Source organism: Aulonocara sp. 'chitande type north' Nkhata Bay, linkage group LG5, assembly GCF_057382095.1.
Source record: "Aulonocara sp. 'chitande type north' Nkhata Bay isolate Kocher_YH1m ecotype deep benthic linkage group LG5, A_spYH_male_GT1.1, whole genome shotgun sequence".
NCBI classification, from domain to species: Eukaryota; Metazoa; Chordata; class Actinopteri; order Cichliformes; family Cichlidae; genus Aulonocara; species Aulonocara sp. 'chitande type north' Nkhata Bay.
In genome coordinates this window covers 17,600,399-17,623,124 of record NC_141348.1, presented here as the reverse complement: position 1 = coordinate 17,623,124, position 22,726 = coordinate 17,600,399, and the positions used below count along the sequence as shown (strand labels likewise).

The 22,726-nt window shown below is 36.0% G+C and overlaps 4 protein-coding genes across 27 annotated transcripts in view; 1 reads left to right on the top strand and 3 right to left on the bottom strand.

The window, feature by feature from the left end:
- Nucleotides 1-1,531, top strand: part of cast (calpastatin) — a 31,090-nt gene extending 29,559 nt beyond the window's left edge. For all 24 annotated transcript variants that reach the window (XM_086291750.1, XM_086291729.1, XM_086291743.1 and 21 more), the window contains one exon: nucleotides 98-1,531. The gene's annotated coding sequence lies outside the window, so the exon portion shown is untranslated. The remainder of the gene's footprint in view (nucleotides 1-97) is intronic.
- On the bottom strand, nucleotides 75-4,715 carry cd8a (CD8a molecule). Its single transcript, XM_086291752.1, has 6 exons — nucleotides 3,817-4,715; nucleotides 3,383-3,700; nucleotides 3,176-3,289; nucleotides 2,964-3,074; nucleotides 2,763-2,802; nucleotides 75-2,335 (listed from the first exon to the last, which is right to left on the bottom strand). Exons 1-6 carry the CDS (start codon nucleotides 3,863-3,865, stop codon nucleotides 2,284-2,286), a joined length of 684 nt encoding a protein of 227 aa, XP_086147878.1. The 5' UTR covers nucleotides 3,866-4,715; the 3' UTR covers nucleotides 75-2,283.
- Nucleotides 4,716-9,364: 4,649 nt separating this feature from the next.
- On the bottom strand, nucleotides 9,365-14,320 carry cd8b (cd8 beta). The gene is made up of 7 exons (XM_086294178.1): nucleotides 13,766-14,320; nucleotides 12,379-12,735; nucleotides 10,654-10,737; nucleotides 10,404-10,493; nucleotides 10,183-10,216; nucleotides 9,973-10,019; nucleotides 9,365-9,892 (listed from the first exon to the last, which is right to left on the bottom strand). The coding sequence occupies exons 1-6, from the start codon at nucleotides 13,818-13,820 to the stop codon at nucleotides 10,001-10,003; spliced, it is 639 nt and encodes a 212-aa protein (XP_086150304.1). The 5' UTR covers nucleotides 13,821-14,320; the 3' UTR covers nucleotides 9,365-9,892; nucleotides 9,973-10,000.
- A 2,242-nt stretch (nucleotides 14,321-16,562) lies between these two features.
- zmat1 (zinc finger matrin-type 1) lies at nucleotides 16,563-22,717 on the bottom strand. The gene is made up of 7 exons (XM_086291724.1): nucleotides 22,574-22,717; nucleotides 20,121-20,227; nucleotides 19,940-20,011; nucleotides 19,577-19,712; nucleotides 19,181-19,468; nucleotides 18,516-18,606; nucleotides 16,563-18,142 (listed from the first exon to the last, which is right to left on the bottom strand). Exons 1-7 carry the CDS (start codon nucleotides 22,710-22,712, stop codon nucleotides 17,176-17,178), a joined length of 1,800 nt encoding a protein of 599 aa, XP_086147850.1. The 5' UTR covers nucleotides 22,713-22,717; the 3' UTR covers nucleotides 16,563-17,175.
- Nucleotides 22,718-22,726: the final 9 nt, after the last annotated feature.

Sequence of the window (22,726 nt, the reverse complement as noted above, 5' to 3'; positions counted from 1 at the left end):
CTGTCATATTTAAGTGATTTAAAAAAAAAAAAACCCTGAATATTAGAAGGATAGATATCAAGTCTTTAAACTGACTGCTGAATATCACTTGTTACAGGTTGTCGCTTTAAATCTGTCCTCCAGGCCACGTGGATGCATCGGTGAGGGAGCTGCTCTCTGGATAACGATTCTATTTTTGTAAATTGTTAAGAATGTATATTGGAGTCAAGAAAAAAACCTACACATACCCATAACATTTACGCAATGCACACACATAGAAGCACAAACGGACATGCACGCACACTTAAACACCTATCTGCTTTACAGTTCAAAGATAAGAAGTTTTGTTTTGGGCTTTTTGGGTTTTTTTAGAGAATATAAAAGAGACTTTTAAAAACTGGATGGAAATGAAAGACGTGAAACTGTGGGAAAACGTTTTTGGGTGCCAAGAATCACGCATGTACATCACAGTTGACAGGTGGGGTTTTTTTGTTTCGTCTTTTTCTTTTTCCTACAGCAAAACACTTCTATTACAACACCGGTGACCTAAACCTGCTGGTGTTGTGACATTAGTTGGAGCAGTGGAGACTGTCAACTTGTGTGAGTGCAGTATGGAGTAGGTGTATAGCACCGGGAAGTTTTGTGCAATCCAGATGTACACACACACAAAAAGTTTTTCTATCATGATTGGACACCATTACATAAGACACTAGTGTACAGCTTAGTTCGCTTATATTTTAAACAATACATAGTTTACATTATTGAATATGTGGATTTCCCAGGAGGTGTTCTAATTAATTCTGTATTGGAGAGCTTTTTGCAAATGTCTCTCTTTAAACAGAGCAATATCTGTCAAGTAGGTCTTTTTCTGTGTTTTTGGGTTTGCAGAAAGGAAAAAAAAGACGTTCAAAAGTGCACTTATTGAAGCAGGATGTTTACAAGCTTTGTAAACTGCCGTTGTTTGTGAGCTGTAAAAGAGTTTTGCTCTACGTAACACAACACTGTAATTTGCAAAGGGCTACTGCTTTCAATTGTAAAGTTAGTCACTATAATTCCACCCTTTTTTTTGTAGAGTTAAGCCAAGATATGAGATGTATAAGGGGAAATGCTAACTAAATTGAAAAAAATAAATACATAAATAAATCATGCAGTATCATTTTATTATTATTGTACCTTAAAAGAGAAACAAAAGATAACATTAACTGACTTAATATGCTGGAGAAAATAACTAAATATTGTAGGAAAGGTGAACAAACAATGTGTTTGTAAAGGTGCAAGGGGAAATGTGTATGTATTAAAGTGCGTGGGAGTGTAATCTCCTATGAAAGAATTTTTTTATCCGCTCTTGACTTGTGGTTTTGCGCTCTGCTTACAGTTGTAGCACCCCACTTCCTTTAGACTCAAGGGGGGGGGGCTTAAAAAACAAATGTCTTTTGCTCAAATCTACTTTGGTGCCAAGACCCTGAATGACTGATGGGAATCCAAATGAGTGGGTTTGATGTGTGGAAAAATAAAATCTAATAAAGTCAAATACAGTTCATTGAAGAAGGAATGCTTGTACGAGTGGTTTTATTTATTTTTTTTATTTTGTACAGCGTTTTATGTTGAAAATAGAAACGAGAATTTTTTTTTTTTTTTTTTTTTTTGAGGATGTGCAACGGTTAAAAGCAAAAACAAAAGAATGTGCCATATTTGTTCTTTTCAGTATTACTCTACAGTCTTAAAAACATGTGAATGAATAAAATCAAATGCTTTTCGAGTAAGTGTAATTTTAAACAAGCCAAAAAAAAAATCTGCTTTAAATTGTTTTGATGACTAAATGCGAGTGCAGCAATTCAAATAGTGTGTGCAGAATGCAAAACAAAAGCACACTGTTATTGCTTTTAAAACTTCCCAAAAAATTAAATAAAAAATATTTAAATTCAAAAGAATTATATACAATTATTGCTCACAGTTCAGAAACAAAATGAATTCTTCTCAGGATTATCTTCAGCCGTACCCGTAACCATAAGAATTGATGTGGATTTGCAAAATAAACTCTTTAAACCACACAATTATCATTAAAAGGGTTCAATCTACCTGTGACAAAACAGTGTTGTTAGCCATCAAGCCACATGAAAATTATAACTCAATGTTGGCAATAAAAGGCTTTCCATTTATGCGCTGAATACACAACCACTTTAAAACCATCTCATATTTTCACAAACAAAGAAAATGTTTCAGGCTGACTTTAGCAAATAGGATGAGAAGATGCAGCAATAGCGTTAAAGAAAAAAAGAAGTGTCTGAAATTTCACCATTTAGATTAAACATATCTGCCGGGCATCACTTCTTTTGCAGGAGGTGCCGTTCGAGGTCTAAATTTTAAAAGACAAAAAGAGATGTAAATTTAGATGATTAATACAAATAATAATTAGTAACCTTTTTCTTTTTTAATGTAAAAAGGGACTGTTTTCTTCAAATAGACTGCAAGTGTAATTGGAAATAGGGAGAAACATTCAACAACAATCATAATATACTATGGGTATAGGTATTTAATTTTGTTATTCAAATATTAATATTACATAAGTTTTTTTCAAAAATAAAATATTAATGAAAATAAGAAAGAAAATTGCTGAACAATATTAACAAAATAAAGTCTAAAATGTCATTTTTGCTGTCTGGGTGTGGTTCCTGATGTTGGACTAATAACTAAGTATTCCTCATTTATTCATGGACTGTATTCCTAGACTAAAATGGAACAATAATGTTAAATTTAAAAAAATAAATAAAGGAATAACTTACCTTCTTTTGTGATGGTGTGGGCATCTCCGTGTCCTTATCCCTACATGCAATTGAAATGATTTAAACTTGAGGTGAAAATATAGATTTTACAATAGTTTTCAGCTTTCCAAGTGCAGAAAATGACAGAATTTTATATATTATTCAGTTCCAAATTTTATGCACGTGAAGATCATGTAGATTTCATATTGAAGATGCACTTACGATTGCAGTACAATATGGTGACGATGAGGAGCAGAAGAAAAAGGCCACAGCCACCAGAAAGAGCTCCCAGCATTATTGGACTACAATTAAAAGCAGAACTGGACTCCCCTTCTGAAAATGAACCATCCTTGTTTACCAACTTTTTCTACTCACAGAATTTTAAACATGAATATGATAAATGTTATAACACATCACTGATTTTGAACACTTGCCTTCTGCTGTCTTGCCTTCTGCTGTCTTGCCTTCACAATCACAGGTTACAATTTTGGGCACACTCGGTTTGGTGGTGCATGTTGGTGGTGCTTCAGTTTTATCTTCAGTTTTATCTAAAAAAGAAAGAAGAAGTTAAAGTTATGTGTAAACCTACTAAAACAATAAACAAAACAATAAATTAAACCAAACAAAGAAACATAACTTACCTGCAGATATTTGTGTTGTGTCTCCAAACACCAGTGTATTACCTTGGATAAGTGACGCACAGCCATATAGGCCAGCGTCGTTTTTTTTGAAGGACTTCAGTGATAGACGATTATTTGCGTAAGTGTAGAGCTCATTAAAGTTTTTTGCTAAGGCCTTTTCTATGCCAGTTTTGCTGAAAGACCCAATGAATTCCATGTGATTGCTTAGAACTCGAAACCAGACAATCATGCTGGCCCCTGTTGGATCAGGTGTACAGCTGATATCAATCCTACCCCCTTCCTTTGCTCTTTCCTCTTTGAAAGTCCCTGAAGTGAATTCTAAAAGATTTTATAAAATGAGAGAAGAAAAAAAAACATTCTGTGTCTGCGAACAATACACAATAAACAAAAAAACAAACAAATCAGATAATACTTAATAATTAAGTTCAACTTACTCTGACATGACACCACAATCACCAGAATCAGAAGCCATTTTTGGTCCATTTTAATCTTGCAGACGAGAATAGGAGCTAAACACGTCCTTTTCGTGTTTATTGAAGTCTGCTGGGAGATAATTCAGCGTGATATGAAACCCCGCCCCAGCTGTAACCTTCTTTTCTGCTCTGTCAAATGGGACCATTGCAGCAGAGTCTTGCAGAGACCTCCTGCAACACGATCGTGGTCTGCACAATGTTTGTAACCCACCCAATCTGCACTTCACTCCTCTACCTCTGGTTTGAAGCATTGAACACCACTACTTCATCCACAAACTATTGGCACACAAATGCAGCAGGGCGCAGTATGTAGGCTGAAAATGGATGAGATAGGAAGTGAAAACGATGCACAACAAACATAGTTCACGCAACTCTACACCAAATTCTGCACAAATTAAATGGTGCATTATACCAAACTTTTCTTTGTTGAAGTTTCATCATGAACTCCTAACAGTCACTTTGTCATTGCTATGTAATTTGAATTTGACCTGCCTTTGGTGAATGATTGCTGAAATTTAAACATTCAAAGATTGCAAACATTGCTATATTTTAATCTCTCAGATTAAACTAGTTTAGAGAAATATAACAGTTTAGTTAAGAGTAAAACAGAAAGCATCAGGGTCTCTCAGAGGCCTTTTCTAAGACTTCACATTATCTTACATCTTACACCCCAGTTTTTAACATCACCATGTTCTGAAATACGGGCAAAAAGCCTTGAAACTGTAACAAGCACAAGATATAACACAAATATAACGTCAATAAATTAATTTAAAAAAATAAAATAAAATATACTATTATTATATAAACTAATATTCACTTTAGTGATTTCCCATCTTCTCAAGTTCTGGATAAAGATTGTTGTCCTCTTCGATTTATAATCACTGTGAATGTTATATTTAAGATTTAAGATTTATATACTTTATACTCGACTAATTTATGACAATTTCCAATATTTTCATTGTTCCAAATTATTTAAAAGTACTGTATTGCACAGGCAAACACCCCTAAAATCCAATGTTAGGCATGCGATTGCGCAGTGTTACAACGCTTCCACAAGACCGATATTTACACCATTAGATGGCAGCAAAATGACTTAGCGCCATGTTGCTGTCAGTGCACTGAATCCTTGAACAAAATCACAAAACATACTTCTGAGCGTCCCAAAAAGCTGATTCTGTTCATCTGGACGTAGCGTTTTAAGTGGGAGAAACGTTTCGTCAACAGTACCTTTGCACAATTACTGAAACTAGTCCCCTGAATGAACAATGGGCTGTGAGGTCAGGATCTGATCAACTCACAGCCCAGTCCAGATGAACAGAATCAACTTTTTGGGATTTATTTACCTGAATGATTAAGTATCCATCAAGACATACTTCTGAGCAAAGACACAAACTTATGTAAAATAATTTGAAGTATTAGTCAAACCTGAATAATTCATTTTATTACAGGTGTACACCTGCTGAAACAAGTAATGGAAAATATGTTCAGTGACATTGGTCTGAATGGTAAATGGACTGGTTCGTAGTGCTTTTCTACTCTTCTTGAGCACTCAGAGCGCTTTATTTAACTTGCCTCTTTCATCCATTCACACATATTCATACAAGTACTTCTTCTATTGGATGGAGGGTACAGCGCATGATTTTAATCTTGTGAAAAATGAACAAAGTAACATTTTAAAAAAAAATGTTTTTATTGTTTTGTTATGCTGTGCATGAGCAACAGCATGAAGTCATTCTTAAAGATAATGGCTATCAGGTCTTTTTTTTCGGTCTTGGGGAACTTGGGGGACTGAAAATTTAAAGGAAACCGCTTGTGAGCTAACAAAAGATACTACAATTTTCATTATGGGAAAAGACAGGAATTTGAATTCATTAAATTTCTAGAATATTCATTTCAAAGAGTGTTCCTACCTGCTTCAGTTTAAATCTTATCAGTTTTATTCACAGTTTATAAAGCTATATTGAGCTAACAACTCTAGCAAAAGGAAAGAAGAACGTAGCAACCATAAAGCGTTACAGCTTGTATCATTTCAAGTGAAATGTTGTCTAAGAGCTGTACGGAAGTGAAACCCCCTTCAGATAAACTGAGTAGAGCAACAGCTGCTATGGCGCAACTCGAAGCCCTTTTTCCGGTTCAGTGCTGGAAAATAAATGCAGCAATTTGGTAATGGGCACTGAGTGCTGACATTTTGCGCTTTTGTGGGTGATCTGTTCCATGGGTGGGAGGAGACAGAAAGAATGAAAAAGAGGGGGGAGTGAGAGTAATAAGAGGACACAGTTTTGTTTGGTTTGTTAATCTCATTTAGCGTCTTTCTTTCTTTCTTTCTTTCTTTCTTTCTTTCTTTCTTTCTTTCTTTCTTTCTTTCTTTCTTTCTTTCTTTCTTTCTTTCTTTCTTTCTTTCTTTCTGTCTGTCTGTCTGTCTTTTTTGTCTTTCTTTCAACTGTTACAATAATTCCTCGAAATTCAGATTGTCATTGACCCTATTTTTGCTTTCAATAAGTCACTTTTATATTTATTACAAATTAAATCAAGTTTCAGTCTTGCATTGTTTTCAGCAAATAGGGGATTCTGTTGATGCATTGTATCAAAGGGAAGACCTAGTCAAAAAGCACACAATTAGCCCACTTCACCTTTCCATCTCTCTGTTTCAGGGTTGAGTCACTCACAAACACACCTGCATGGGCTTCCCTATCTTAGTCACACAGGGGATCTCCAACCTGAAACCTGAGCGTGTGTGTGTGTGATTATGTGGTGGGTGACCAGGGGAAGCCAGTGAAAAAAAAAAGGTACTCAGCACAATAATGCTGAATATCCTTGTGTTCTGAAAATGCCACCTTCATTACCAGTAAACACATTTGAATAGTATTTTTTTGTTCACTTTGGCTCAGTTATCATTGCTCTGCTGCTCAACTGGCTGGTCTGGTTTCAAGCATTATAGAAAAAGGAGTAAAGTGGAAACCAAGAGCATCAAGAGGATTGGAGTAAGTAGAAATGGAGCGCTCTAAAAGACTTCAAAGTTAAAGTGATTTGGTCAGAATTTTTTTCATAATTTGTGGATAATGCTTCCTGTTACGACTTTCATTTTGCTTTACTTTGTTGGCTTTTGCTAAGTAAACTGTCTAAATATTGCAAAGTAAGAAGTTACATCTCCTTGATACTGATATCTCAAAAAGGTCTACGCTGTGTGCTTTTTACAAGCAGCACAAATTTGTCCTGAATGGGCTAAATTTACACTCAGGCCATTTTACATATAAAATGTTTCTCTATCTGAAGACGTGATATATTTACATATACTGTTTGGGATTTTTTGGGAAGGAAGCTGAAATAGTTTATACAAATGTGACAAATTGGAAATAATACGTGTACGTGTCTTCTTACTAAAGAGCTTGGAATAATTTTGTTTGTTGCACTTTTCAATAGAGTTTTGAAAATAGTGCACAACACTTTCTGTACACATGAAAGGATAAAGCTCAATTTTTCTGTGTATTGACTCTTATTACATGCATGAAACTGTACTTAATATTGATATCTCAAGATGGTCTGTATTAGAAAACTGCAGTTTCAATTTTAGTTTATCCTAATTGTGTCACAATGTGCATATTACCTATATTTAATTAAATAATATATAAATATGTGGCTTTTATGTATTTTGTATCTGTAGCAAGACGTAACATGAGATAATAGTTATGGATTTCACCACAAACAGTTGAGTGTATAGCACTGCCACATCATTAGATTAAAAATTGCATGCTGTTATAGTTTATGGCTGTTACAATATTTAAGAAGAAAAGTACTGGATTAAATTCCCTTTTTTGGGATGTAAGCACTTGTTTTCCATGATTTATGCTGCCCCCCCCCCCCCCCACCAAAAAAAAAAATTTAATCCAAAAAATTAATCGTGTGTATTTTCAGATAACCGGAAGAAGATGGATGGATGAATGGACGTTTACAAGACTTCACAAAGACATTGTTATTTTGCAGGTCAAACATTATACAAACATTATCATTTGCAAACAAGTTTGTTTTGTTTTTTTAAAAAGTAAATGTAAAAAATGTATGTCTGATTTGACTCTACTATTACAGGAAACAAATGAAGGAGACATCAGAAAACTGAAAAATAACAGAAAAATAATGTTTACAGTTCATCATATCTGTGAGCATTTAGTTTCAACTGTGTCTCAATGTTTAAAATAAATCTATCTAGAAACAGAAAGCTGAAGAAATCCATTCTTTTTAGCATACATCACATAACTTAATGAATTTACTTACATATGATAATAACGTGTAAGGGTTCTATAAGTTTTTAATACATGTTAAAATTAAAAGCAAATACAAACAACAAACTCTACAAAGATTACAATATTAAGTTTTCTACCCAATGAGTTGGCGCACCTTTATGATTTGTGTTGCTGTGTCTTAAGATTATCTCATACTTACATTTTTGCTTTTCTTAAGGTGGCAGTGTACTGTGACCTTGGTCTACTTGGCTTTGACTGTGAAGCAGTAATACTTTTGCATAGTGCTGATACAGGATGTGTTTTTAAAAGTCTTCTCAACCAGTGTTACCTCAGTTTACAAGAATTCAAACGCATTCCTTAATTTTCTTGTATAATAGTTCTTGTATTTCCATTTATTAAATGTGTAACATCCTCAGCCAGTGTAAATCCATTTGGTCAATGAAATGTCTTCCAAAAACTCTTAAGAAGGTTTTCATGCATTTATTTATTTATTTTACTGCATTAATTTAGAAACTTTTTACTTTGTCTTTCGCTTACTGCTCCTCTTTCTCCGTCAGTGCTTGTGGTTCAGTCTGTGGTACTTTTTGTGGTCTTTTTGTTTCAGGGACTAGACGAATAGCTCAAAGCTAAGCGAAGCGATAGCATCTCAGTGAACATAGTTCGGTATATCCTCGTGCTCCAGCACACAGGAAAGAGCTGCGTACATTCCCTGCGACCCAATCAACCGCGAACTTAGTTGTGTCTTTGCACTTCTCAATCACCCAGGTGTAACTGGGTTGGTTTGCGTATGTGTGTGTGTGTATCTGTATGCATGCACACAAGGGTGAATAAGGAAGCAAGAGACTTACACTTACTATGAAATGACTTTGTAGCCTGTAATTTAACATTATACAGCAAAGCTTGTTGCCACATACATGGCAGTTCAAGAGAAACTGAATATGATGCAAGTTTACACATCAAAAGTAAAAGAAGACACCAAACCCTGTCACTCACCTACTCAACTTCCGCTAAGCACAATATTGACAATGGAAGTACAACGCCCACTTTCAAACCTCTATGCCCTCTCCACAGACAGGCACAGACATCTAAGACGAACAACGCAACAAAGCCAGAACGTCTTATCTGTTCCTATCACTGGAAAACATGCACAGTGCTTGACCTGTAGCTTCAGGACAGGAAGCATTTCTGCTATTGCAAAATACCTCCTGAGTATCATTGCTTTCTAGGCAATGCTGCATTTTGGATAATTAGATCACTCATAACCACCATAAATGACTGAAATGATACAGTTTTATTGTTTAAACACAAGCATGCTCACAGAAATACCGACATGACAGTGCTTTTTGTTCTGTGTCTAAACTGCTGCAATAACGTGAAAAACACAAAGAAGTACAGAAGAAAGCAAAGAACGCAGAAAACTGCACAATTACTGTATGTCTATTTGTGTACTTTGTGATGTTTGCATCAAAATAAATGATTACAGTTCACAGCACATTAATACCTGATGAATTGAAAACCACATTGATAAATTACGCTAAATGCAGCTCACTGATTAGAGGCAGAAAGAAAGATTATAGATACAAAACACAACATGGGTCTTTAAACTTTATGTTACATTATGCATTATTACATGCGTTATGTTACATGGCTGCTGCTGCTGTTGAAAAAGCAAATTTTTCTTCTTGCTGAGAGTTCATTGAAGCGTAAATAAACTCGAGATGTTGTTAGAAGACCTGATATTAGGGGTGAATCATGCCTTTCGTGGCCAGAGAGAACACTCAAACAAAGCACTTCAGTCACTGCAATCAAAGAAGCAATATTTGTTAATTTACATTAGTTTCAATAACCATAGACAACATTTAACATATGTAATACTTACCTTAAAAATACACGAGACACAGGTTTTTTTAGAACGTCTGCCTTTTCCTTAATAGAGAAAACAGAAGACGGAGATTAAAGCATCACCCGTGCATATGGTGGCAGAATCAGAGTTTAAAAATACTGTAAAGAATTTTGATTTTTCTTGTGCATATGGATGAAAAATAAAATGAAAGACAAAAACAGTTGTTTTTACTAATGTTGTATTTACTTTGCAAAGTGGTGGTGACACTTTCTTGGCAGTCCTGTAAGTGAGAATGTTGTTGAAGAAAAAAGGAAACATTTTAGAAATAAAACATTACTATATCACAAAATTTGATTTTCTCAACCTTTATTAGCACAATTTAATCCATTTCTGGTCGTGTCTTTCTGGAACCTTTGTCCGGCTGTTTTGTTGACTTCACGGTATTTAATGTATTAAACGCTACTCACGGCTGAAGTAACGCAGCGTGCAGAGAACAGCCAGAGCCAAGCCTCCAAGAAGTCCGACAAGAGGCCAAAGAATCATAGAGCCACAGCCTCCTGGAACAAAGGAATAATGGAGTACATGTTTCTTCCCCCCAATGGAGTCATGATATAATCAATCATTAATCAATTTTCATTTTGCAAGAAAATGTTCAATTATGCACTGCTGCAAACAATTTAAAGTCCTTTTTATTCTTTTTATTCTATAATAACTTACCCTTGGAGTCGCCTGTATTGCAACGACAGGTTGGTTTGGATGGTGGTTTGGGTTTTGGCTTAGGAGGTGGTGTTGGTGGGGTCTCTGTCAAATAAAGACCAAAGAAAGGTAAATGGACTGGTTCTTGTAGAACGCTTTTCTGCTCTAGTTCTGCTGTAATTCAGCGTTTTATACAACATATCTCTGTCACATAGAGGCACTTTTTTCTTTAAGTGTTTTTCTAACCAAAATTTACACTCTGACGAACACAACTCAAGGTTCAAGTATCCTTCTTAACATGTAGATGGGTTAAGCCAGGGATCGAATCACCAGCCTTCCGATTAGGAGATGACTTGCCTGATCGCCTGAGCCAAAGCCACCCAGAAGCACCATTAAGAAAAGTAAAAAGCAACTTTTTTCTAAAAAAAAAAAAAAAAAGTTGTTGTTGCAGCAATTCTCTACCAAGTTTCTAATTGGCAAAGAGAAGAAACAATTGACATGATTATTAACAGAATCGCCCTCCATCTGTACATCTGTTGAGCCAGCGAACAGTTTTTCAGCATTTTATTTTCTTATTTGTAGTTAGAATTTACCCATTTGGCCTATTGAATGTGTACCAATATCTTCTGTTTGCCCGTGCTGTGAGAAAGTTTTACTGCTTAAGCCTCGTTCAGAAAGATAAGTAAGGCAGCATCAGCTAGGCAAAGAGAAGCAGAAAGCCAGGATACAAAAGAACTTCTCAACGTTTACTTGTGTCAAAGACACCAGTTTGGTTTCCAAAATGCAAATATGCATTGATTTGCAAATGATTTAAACCTTATGTCATACCAAATGTGGAAACAGAATTTTTTATGATTTGAAAAATATACACTCATTTTGATTGTGATGCCATAAACACCTTTAAAAAAGATTTTCTTTCTCTGGTGCAGCTTTAAGCGATAAACAGTGTTCACTCACTGTCAGAAGTGTTTCTGGAGTCCGTGCAGTGATTTCCATGAAACATCCATTTTTAACACAATAACTCCAGAGTGCATGAACATCACGGGCATTCCATACCCCTTTCACGTCTGTACAAAGATTTCCGTGCATTCCCTGAATCTTTTGATATTAAGTTCTCTAGATGATAAAATTGACAAATTTGAATTTTCCTCAGATACTTAGAAATTCTACCTTGACTACATATGTAGTCACACACGCTTTCAGAGAGTCGTGAAAGCTCCATCTTTTACTCCTTATGGACATTGGAATGCTTTTTCATACCCAATTTTATTTAAAAAAAACAAAAACAAAACATGATTACTTGTGGCATGCTCCCCCAGGTATCTTTAAACATTCTATAGCTGCTTCTCCTGGAAAAACGATCATATATATTTAAAAAAACAACAACAAAAAATCTAAATGAAGGTCTGTCAGAAAGTGATATTCTTTCTTTGTAAATGAGTAGCAAATCACTGCATACTGTTTTAGTTCACATTTTTGCAGTGCACCTTCACCGTTTTAAAAATGGTGTTGAATTCGACTGATACACCAAGGTAAGTGCGCCACACTTTTAAAGCTGTCCAGTGAGTCCGCAGAATATTAGACATTTTTTGTATTAAAGTAGGAGTCCTAATATGTTGGATTTACACACCAAAGCCTTAAATCATCCATCAGCTTGACCTGCCTCTTCAAAATCAGATGGATATTTTGAAAATTTCACATTTAGCCTGATATTTAACTGTGACAGGAAGCACTTAGAATACAAACCTCCTGGCAGTAGAAGAGTCCCAGGCTTCCATACTTCATTAAGATTTTTTTCCTTCAAGACACAAGAATAAATCCCTCTGTCTTCTTTCGTCACATTGATGATACGGAGCGCAAAAGACTTACTGCCCCTCTTACTGAGTTTAAAACGTGTTTTGTCCACGTTATCTCCATAGAGAGTACGGTCAGCATTGTTGCATCTGCCTAGAAAGTGGACTTTGCTACTCATGTCACTGTGGAACCAGAAGACTAAGTCACAAGCCATGCTGCCACAATCACAATCAATGGTCTCACTGCTTGGGATCTTAGGGTAACGAACGCTGACTTCTTCTTCCAGCAGCTTCTGTTTTAAATCTTGACCTAGGAAAAAGAGCGACATTTAAGATTTCAGCAACACATTTGTAGCACATTCAAAAACTCCTCCGAAATTATTTTTGAGTTACTATATAACAAGCTGCCTCGCCCATTCGTTGCAAAGGTTTATGGCCAATCCTCCCGTAAAGATGTGCAGTTAATTAAGGAAAAGGAATACTAATACGTGTAATAATAAATGCAAGTTGTCACGCTTCCTACATAGCGAAAGCCAGTATAAATCCAACTGGCAATATAAAATATGAAAATATGAAGAAATCTCCTGTATATATTTCAAACTCTTAACAGTGACATTTTGGATTTGCTGTATGGTGGATTTAGCATTTAGGTGATATTTTACAAGAGGCCTATGTGGTAAAACATCTTTTCGCATTTTACAATCATTTTCTACTTTCTATGTTTTCAAGTCAAATGCACAGGCCTGTGTTATGAAATAGTGTTATGAAATATATAAACATACACAGCAAGTCAAACACTGTGTTTGTATGAAAGGTTAAGACTTACTGGCTCTTGCTTCATGCTGTTCTTGCAAAAATAAATGAAATACAAGTGCTGTGTTACATTCAAGACTAATTTAGTTTACATGTGTCACAATACGACACAAATCTGATTTATTTCAATCTCCCCAGTAGAGTGATGCAAATATAAAAAAGACGATGATGATGAAAAACTACAGGGGAATGCTGCAATGTTACCCTTAAAGTATAGAAGCAAAACTCAAAGGCTGATAATTAACGTAATAACATAGCCGTATCAATAATCTATACTTTCATATGTATCATGTCTAAGTGTTAAACCAACAAACCAAAGCTCACTTCTTTGACTCTTAAAGCCACATTTCATTCTTTATCACATGCTATGGCAATGACTGTATTTAATAAATGTACATTTTAAGATAAAAATCAGACGATTATCAGTTGAACTTGAAAACAACAACATCCCTCGGTAAGCTACCTGACTTTGCAACAGCAAGAACGTTTGTGTCTTATGAGATTAAAGACAAAGCTGATGGTCTTACCAGATGTCCAAAGTGGTCCTGTCAACAATAGCCATGCCAGTGACAGAAAGAACATTTTGTCAGGCCGTCGCTGTGTATCCGTATCTGTGTGTAACTTGTGTGCTAGCTGAGGGAGGTTGCTAATACTTTCTCGTCTTGATATCTATCTGTCATAGATGATGGGAGGAACTATGCTGACAGGGCCCTGAGGCTTGAATGCAACACCCTAAAATGATACAGAGGGCCTATCAGATACGGTATAACAGCATTACACCAGTCACTGGGACTTTAACGTACACGCTCTAAAACCCCAAATGCCTAATACAGATAAGGATCAGCACAAGTGCTGCATCAAAATAAACCTATTGATGCCATTCTTTATTCTGTTCAACTAACAGAGCCCAACGATGACAGCTGTTACTATTATGTTAAGTCTGTTATTTTAAAAAAAGAAAAAAGAAAACGTATTCATCCCCAACATTCATAGAGGCGTAAAGTGAATGTTTCACAGCTGAAAATGTGGTGTTGTCTCACATTATGTCCCACATAAACAAAAGCAATTAAAAAATGTTGCATATTTCCAGAGCAGCAGTTTGCAGTGCTGTGGTCTCTGCCCAGGTGCATGACCTAGAGTTCAGCAGAGCCACACATACAGAGCTTCATGCACAGAACAAAAAGGGAATATAAACATATGGCACCTAAACTCTGTAACGAAATAATTGCATACGAGGATTAACAATACAAAATACATTTAAATATTCAATGGAGTGTGTAAGGCAACTTCAGTATTCCACCTGCCATAAAGTTCTTAAAGACTCGCATGAAACAAACATTAAAGTCAAAACCAGTGAAGTTTGTGCCTGTGCAAGTAATTTTGCATTACCTTTTTCTTCTTTGAAAAGTGCACATATAGTTTTATATTATAATCAGTTCTTAAGTAAATATATCTCATATTATCTGACTTGTTTGATATTCACATTTTTACTATCCAACCCCTTACATACAAGCATTTAACAGTTACAGACCCCTGGCTGTGTAAAAACAGCAGACTATGTTCATTATGTCCCACTGCACCAGCATCATTGTTAAGGGGACTCATTATTAAGTTTAATCAGGCAGTTACAGGCACATTGCTTGAAACAGAAAAATAAGCCAGTTAGAGCTGCAACCATCAGTTATTTTCATGATTGCTTAAAAAAACAACAACCACTGATTGATTTTATATTTAAAATTACAGAAAATCATTACAGATATAGTATTTAAACTTTATATATGTACACATACATCACACACAGGACACCTATGCATTTCCAAATGTGGAGCCATTGTATGTTTGGCTTTTCACAATGAATTTTTATTTTTTGCATTTTGTGACAAGATACATCAACATCTACTCAATAAACTCAAATCTATGCCTCACGTTGAAGACTATGAGTTTCACTGACATTCAGAGATAAAAACCTGATTTGAAGCACTTTTCCCTACATCAAGACAGTATCTCTGCAATGTTTGATGTGTAATTTTTAAAGTTGCCATTCTGACAAAGAGAGGACTTTTGAAATCTCTTTTTCACAGACGTCCTTTTCACACTTGCTCGATAACAGTGATGATCCTTTAAATCATGTGGTGTTTGTGGATCTTTTGTGCGTTCGTAAAGGGTAAGGGTACAGAACGGTCTGGTGGGGATCTTAAAGTGAGAGGATGTGGGAACCCTAAAGTTCTACGGGGGTTGTACACTCAGGCGAGGAACAAGATTCTTTGAAAACAGATCTCAGGGGTCTTCAGATGTGCGCTCTTCACACATCGCTGAGCTATAAAGCCTTTGTTGGTCTCTCCACTTCAATGCTTTACGTCAAATGCTGCCAAGCTCTGGTTTTACTTGCCTGCTCTGCTATTTCTTTCTTAATTTTTTTACTTTAGTATTCTTTGAGAAGTCATCCATAAAAAATACAGAGATGTAGCAGTGTCATTCTCATTACCAGAGCTTTAAAGATAATTAATGTCAAGACCATAGTTCAGAAGATTATTTACAGCATCTGCAGGACTTCTGCACTAAACCATTTCAACTTTTGTGTCACTTCTATGATCCACATTTTTTCTTTGCGCCAGCAATCCAATCAACATCTAACTTAATAACGACTGACATTCAAAACACAATGGGAAGTTATTTCACGCATGTTGATTTAAAAGTTTTTCTTTATAAACTTTTCAGATAAATTCACACTCACTCCTCGTTTGACCACTACCAACTACTTTCATATCTAGGCTCATACATATAGCTCTCAATGAACATTTAACAATACAGCCCACAAGCAAACGAAAAGATAAAAACACAAAATTGTTTTTCTTGAGTAGATGTGATGTACCAAGAGCATCAGAGGAACAGTGGCTCGGCCAATCAAAGTATTTTGATAACTCATTTCAGATACCTTAAGATTTACTTAAAAGAACATTTGTGTAGATGCATGTAAATAAAAATGACAGTAGGGATTAGGAGTGTAAGTGGCCCACTTTATAGCTCATAGTTTAACAGTAGGTGATACTGTTTCCCTTTGGAGTTTCCTTTAACTACTAACTTTGTTCAGTTTGCACATTGCTCTTCAACCTGAATTCTGAGGTTATGTAAAGAGTTGTCCTCATTTGAACGTCTGCACCTGTATGACCGCAAATGTGTTTTCTGGTTGTATAAATACAATCATAAAACATACACATGTACACAGTGCACTGCAGACTAATGAAGTGTTAAATCTGCTGTGGTGCAACACATGTGCCAGGCAGTATTTGTTGTATTTTTATCATTTCATAATACGTCTTACACTGAACTTCTGTACAGCACGTTGTCAGTGGCTTTATTTCAACTTTTGTGCCTGAGAGTGAGAACACACAGAGAGCTTCTGAAGTAATGAAATGAATAAGCTTCTGACATCTATGAGCTTTTATTTTCAGTACTGATGAAATGGATGAAGCTCAACAGTGCCAACCAGAGACTGCTAAAGGGATGACAATCTATCAAGTCCATGCCAGATGCACGCATCCATAATCAAATTTACCTTAGTGATGAGTTAAGAGTACTTCATAAACAAACAGTGCTAAACATTACAGCCATCAACTCACTGTACACACAAACCAAACTTATTATAAAGTGTCATAGTATAAAATTAATGCTGAATCTCCTCCAGATACAAACGAAATACATTCATTTCTTATACACATACAAATTGACTCTACATGGCTAGCCAGCTAGCAAACTTGTATAAGAAAACACTTTTCGGTTATTAGAGCAGATATAGAAAAGGCCTTTGCTACCTGCTGACAGGATTTTTTTAAAATCATTTTAATATAGCTTATTATTATTTTCAATGTCATGCTTATAATAAATGTTTGCCAAAAGTAGTCCAGAATACTGTTCACTTCAGCTGCTCCTGCAGAGTTTAACACCCCAGAATCGAGTCGTCCCACAGCTTTTCCTCCTCTGTCCTAGTGTCTGCTTTCTCTTTTGCCTTCTTCTTCTCTTTTCTGTATTTAGGTTTAATGGACTCATCCTCTTCACCCTCCCTTTGCTTAACATTAATTTCAGTCTGAATATGCAGTTCAGTCTCTTTGCTATTCTTCATCATGACTTCTGGCTTTAATTTGTCCATAACTTGATCTCCTCTTTCCACTTTAAAGTTTTCCTTAAGGGATTTTCTTTCTTTTCGTCTCCACTTGCCATGAATTTTTGACTTTTTCCTGCTCCTCTCCTCCTCCGACTCAACAGATTGCTCTCTTCTTCTCTCCTCTGAGTCATCATCTCTTTCCCTCCTCTGGCGTTTCCTCCTCCTCTCCTCATCCCTTCCTCTCCTCACTCTCTCCCTATGGGATGTTTTAATCTGCCTCTTTTCTCTGTGCCTATATTCACTATGATCACTGTCACTTTCACTACTGCTGGAGGAGGAATACGAGGAGGAGGAGTAAGATAATGAGGTAGTACAGGAGGAAGAGCTTGACCTTCTCTGCCTTCTTCTCATGGGCCAACTAGTGAGCGGTGGAGGACCTGAGTTACGAAGAACTGGAGGAGGATAGTTGTAGTTTGAGGCACGTGACGGCAAGGGTGGGCCCTGAAACGATGAACACCCCATTTGAAGTGGAGAGTAATGACCAGAGTGGGACTGATGAGGAGAAATGGAGGTAGGAAGGAGGTTCGACACAGGTTTATTTAGTTCCACCATATTCTTCCTATTTATTACTTCCCGTTCTTCAGCTTCATCTTCCTTTTGCATGGTATCCTGAGGGAGGACCTGATTAGTCTTAGGAGTGATTCCACGAGCCTTCTGAACCTGAATGTAATCAGCCAGTTCATCTGCAAATGTGCTGTACAGTTTTTGCTGGGATTGGCATAGATCGATGACCTTCTTCTCCCTGAGCAAGAACACATAAACTTGAATTAGGCTGCTATTCAATCAGATAAATGGTGATGAAAAACCTACAAAATATAGCCTTAGTAAACCACAGAGGCATTCTGAGGTTCCTGCTTGAAAATGACATGCCCAAAATGAATTCATTATCTCTCTACAATTACAAACTCCCTGTAAACCAACTTGGTATCTAAATTAAGCTAACACTTGATTTGTGTCAGGTTGTTACAGGTTGCGATTCCTTTGTATATTTATAACAGTGTTATTTTCATATTATTTAGTGTCATCACAAATAATTACTTCTTGCCAAAGGTAAGCTGAAGTGCAATGTAGTAAATATTACACTTTAAAAGTTGACATTGTCTTCTTAAACTTACTTTATCTGGTGTTTGTTTCCCTGCATGTGGTCCTGGTACATCTCCACAGAGTTAAATTGCATACTACACATCTGACACATCAAGGAACTGCCTGGAGAAAAAGATTAGAAAGAAGAGAGATTTTTTTAAAAAATCCAACAACTTTCAACGGGCCAATAAAGATTTAGTAAAGTCATTTTTCTACTGTTTTACAAATTCTGGTTTTCTCCAAATCATTCATGCCATCTCCACAAAGAGATGCTGTAGCGCCTAAAGCTGAAAATAAAAAACAGGAAACTGCTTTATTAAACTTTCTGACATTCTGGCTCACCTGATTCAATCCCCTCGAGTCAGACTTATCAGATTAAAGTCAGATTATTGTTATAATAATAAATAATAACAAAACCACAGAATTATAGCTAATCAGACTATCTGTAATAATGCTACAAAGCCAACTTCTATTTGATTATCTCCTATTCACCCACCTGTGCTGGGATAAATCTTCACTGCTGATGTAGATGTTTCAACTAGATTTTTCACTTTTCCCTTCAGAACTTCCTGTTTCTTTTTCCCTTTCTTGTTAATGTTTCTGTCCTGGTTTCAGGCTGCTGTGGTGATTTTTATTAAATTCCTGAAGGATTTAACGCTCTTTGTATTATCCTGTTTGCTCAAAGGCAAAAAGTTACCTTGCTCTACATTGTGTCCTAGCTGTTTGAGCAGCTCCTGTCTGGCCTGATTCCTCTGGTGTTTGCGTCCACTGTAGTGCTGCAAGGCTACATGGGGATTCGTGAAGGAGGCAGTACACAGGGCACAGTACTTGTTGGGATCCTTCAAATCAACCTCTGTGCTACATGTAGCACTGGTGACTGCTGGATCCAAATCATGCTCCACAACACCCTCTGAGGATGGTTTTTGCTGAGACTTATCAGGATCCTGTTGGAGACCTGATGAAGCACGCACTTCTGTAGACTTCTCTATAAAATGACAGTGAAATCATGATGTCAACATATCTTCCTTACTGTGTGTAAATATCAAAATCTACATCAAGAAAATGCTTTTTGCATCACAGAGCTCAAACTTGCCTGATAGGTGAAGACTTTGTTTACGAAGATTTTTTGTATGGACTTTGCCTTCATAGTGTGATCTTGCCACCACAGGTGAGCTAAATACCATGTTGCAAAGCTCACAGAAATGATCTTTATCATTACTCATCGTCTGCTGCAAAAAACAAACAAAAACTATAAACTACTTATTTTATGAATACAAGATTGCTTTCATATACCCCTCATATTCTTTTGAGAGGGATATTATTAAAGCACTAATACTGTAGCTCTGATATTCTTCACTATTGGATGCTTACATTAGTTTGTCCTCACTCAGTTCTCATGATTACAGACAAGAGACTCCATCTGACAGAAAAAGAAAACTTAAACTTGGCCACTAACCTGGGCGCCTGTTGACTTTTCTGCTTTTTTGGTCTGCAGGTACAGCTTGAGTTTCTGAGCGTGTTTCTTTCCCTGCAGTTGGACAACATGTGAGACATTATTAGAAAATATTTTACTTATGGCAGGTCTAATTAAAGTTGTACTACGGTGCTATGATTTGTGCCTGGAGGATAAAACACACCTCATAGTGAGACAGCCGCTGTGACTTAAACAGCAGCACAGCCTCACACACATGGCAGTAACTGTCTGTAAGGAGACACTTCAGTAGCGCCTCTTCAGCTTTGTTTCCTGTGCGGCAGAATACATGAAAACTTATTTAAACATGAAGCACAAACGAAACACTATTAAATTATTAAATTCACATAAGAATTTAAAAAATAGATGACAAATTACCCTTTTGTTGCAATACCTGTTTAGTGATTTACTTTTAAAAAGTACAGTTTAGTGATGACACTCACGCATGTGGATTTGTCCAATACAACTTCCATTTTCTCAGTACACAGAAAAAAAAGGCTGAATCTTTAACTTTCACACAACCTTTATTGGATCATATATTAACCTATCTAATGGTTCTTTTTCAAAACAAACTAATTTGTTTTGTAATTTGTTAATTTATACAATATGCTTTGCCTTAGTGTGGCAAATCTCATTCAACATTTACAATGATTTTAATATGACCTGCTAATTCTACAAAGGTCTACACAACTGGGGAGTTGTGAATATAACCACTTAAATACATATTTCTATTAAAACGTTCCCCTTATGGAAAAGTTTATTTATCATTTATGAGGGAAAAGTAAGATACACTTTTATTTTTTTTAATCTTCTAAAACTATTTCCGCTCAACACACACTTCCTAAAGTAGCATGCAACACACATGTTGACACATACTGCATATTATATTGCTAGCCCATAACAAATTGGTACTTGATTTCTTCCATTCTGCAGATTCTGGTTGAGATGCAATAGCTGATTCACTAGTGGTGCATTCAGTGCCAATTAACTAAAAGTAGACGTAAAAAAAAGAAAAAAAATATGTGACAACTTAAATACCCACACATAAAACAAAAAAGTTAAACTAATTCCTAAATAAATAAAAAATAGATGACAAATTACCCTTTTGTTGCAATACCTGTTTAGTGATTTACTTTTAAAAAGTACAGTTTAGTGATGACACTCACGCATGTGGATTAAATATTAAGTTTTACAAGCAAAGAAATAACTTGTCTGCTCGGATATTTTGATAAAGTGTGGCCCAGAAACAACATTAAACCACACTGAATGAGCATGATGTTTCTGTGTTATTTCAACAACCTAACTGTTCAGCCAGTCTTGTATTGCTCATATTTTCAAAACTTTGAAGGACATTTTGCAACACAGAAATATGAAATTTATTAAAGTGAAATCAACGAGTACAGTGCTGATACCAGTAAATAACAATGTTTAGGCAAGATTATTGATGTTGTAGGCTGTACTGAACTAATCATAGGACATGATGACTGGTGGAGACTGAATTTCTGTTAGAAGAACTAAAATTGTTAACTACTTTACTTCAGTAGTTTTTTTAAATTAAAAAAATAACTTATTTAAAATATCTGCGTTTGTCTCAAATGTAAACACATGCACTTGCAGAGGTGCTTATCATGAAAAAATGTTCTAATTGAAATTACGGGACAGTCTGATATACTTATAAATACTGAAAATTACTATGAAAAAGAAAATAAGGCAATCAAAGGTGATGAGGGTTTACTTTTAAAGTGCTGAGTATCAACACTGGCATCCTACATGAAGTGCTGTGAAGCACATATAAAGGACCTCAGGACAATTAAACACTAAAAGGTGTTTAAATGCAAGAAATAAAAGACTGAAACAAGTACTCTATATGTACTCACTCTGATGCTCCTGAAGAATTTATGTGCACTGATATATTTCAAATATTGTACTTACCAAATGACTTTCCATTTCCATTTATTATCCTTTCACCTTGAGAACACTGTTTTAGTTTACTAATGAGTTTAACCGGCACAAAAAAGGTGGATGCCAACTTTAAGTTTTAGCCTCAATGATGCTTCAGGTGCTAAGGTTTGCAGTCCTTAATATTGGTTTTTTTTTTTTTTTTTTTAAATGGCGACATTTCAGACTAAGTTTACAATTAGACTAGCTTTCCCATGTAGGATGAAATAAATTATGTCATCCACTTAACAGTTTATGGCTTCTGCTGCTAAAACCGGTTAGTCGACGAATCGGTTAGCATTAACTACCGGTATATGGAATCATTTAAAGGGACTGTTTCGTGTGGGGGTCGAACTTGCTGGTACTAGCTCTGAGACAAACAACATAAGGAAAAGTACCCTAACTGTTCATGGTTTAATCATCAAGCTGGGCCAAGGGTAAGAGGGAGATTTTCGGGGCGATAGTTTCTACTATCCTCCTCGTAGAGACCGCTATAAAATTCTGAAAGCCCCTCACGTTAAAGCAGATTAACGTTAGGCAGCCGACGTTAGCAAATTTAGCTAAGCAGCTAACGAGCTCACTAGAATAATGAGCTGGCTAGCCACATAGCAGAAAAGCTAACAAAGGCGCAGCAGGTAGGGTGCCATACGGCTGAATTTTCACATTCTGAAGACAACTCACCTTCAACCTGGGTACTATCTATTTTATTGTTTATTACTTTGTCAGCACCTGTGACAGAAGTCGCGTTAGGGATACTGGCAATGTTATTTTGAGAGTCTGACTCCGCAGTTAGCGAAGTACAGCCACTTGTGTCGTCCATCTTTTTTTCCCTAC

Excerpts from the sequence above, each read along its gene's own strand:
- zmat1 (XM_086291724.1), bottom strand. The coding sequence starts at position 22,712 with ATGGACGACACAAGTGGCTGTACTTCGCTAACTGCGGAGTCAGACTCT. Across the intron at positions 19,469-19,576 it reads ACAAAGTCTTCACCTATCAG|AGAAGTCTACAGAAGTGCGT; the intron begins GCAAGTTTGAGC and ends GTCATTTTATAG. Across the intron at positions 18,607-19,180 it reads AGGACACAATGTAGAGCAAG|GCAGTTCCTTGATGTGTCAG; the intron begins GTAACTTTTTGC and ends CTTTTTCTCCAG.
- cd8b (XM_086294178.1), bottom strand. The coding sequence starts at position 13,820 with ATGTTCTTTCTGTCACTGGCATGGCTATTGTTGACAGGACCACTTTGG. Across the intron at positions 12,736-13,765 it reads AGGACCACTTTGGACATCTG|GTCAAGATTTAAAACAGAAG; the intron begins GTAAGACCATCA and ends TCTTTTTCCTAG. Across the intron at positions 10,494-10,653 it reads CAATACAGGCGACTCCAAGG|GAGGCTGTGGCTCTATGATT; the intron begins GTAAGTTATTAT and ends CCTTTGTTCCAG.
- cd8a (XM_086291752.1), bottom strand. The coding sequence starts at position 3,865 with ATGGACCAAAAATGGCTTCTGATTCTGGTGATTGTGGTGTCATGTCAG. Across the intron at positions 3,701-3,816 it reads GATTGTGGTGTCATGTCAGA|AATTCACTTCAGGGACTTTC; the intron begins GTAAGTTGAACT and ends AAAATCTTTTAG. Across the intron at positions 2,803-2,963 it reads CACCATATTGTACTGCAATC|GGATAAGGACACGGAGATGC; the intron begins GTAAGTGCATCT and ends AATTGCATGTAG.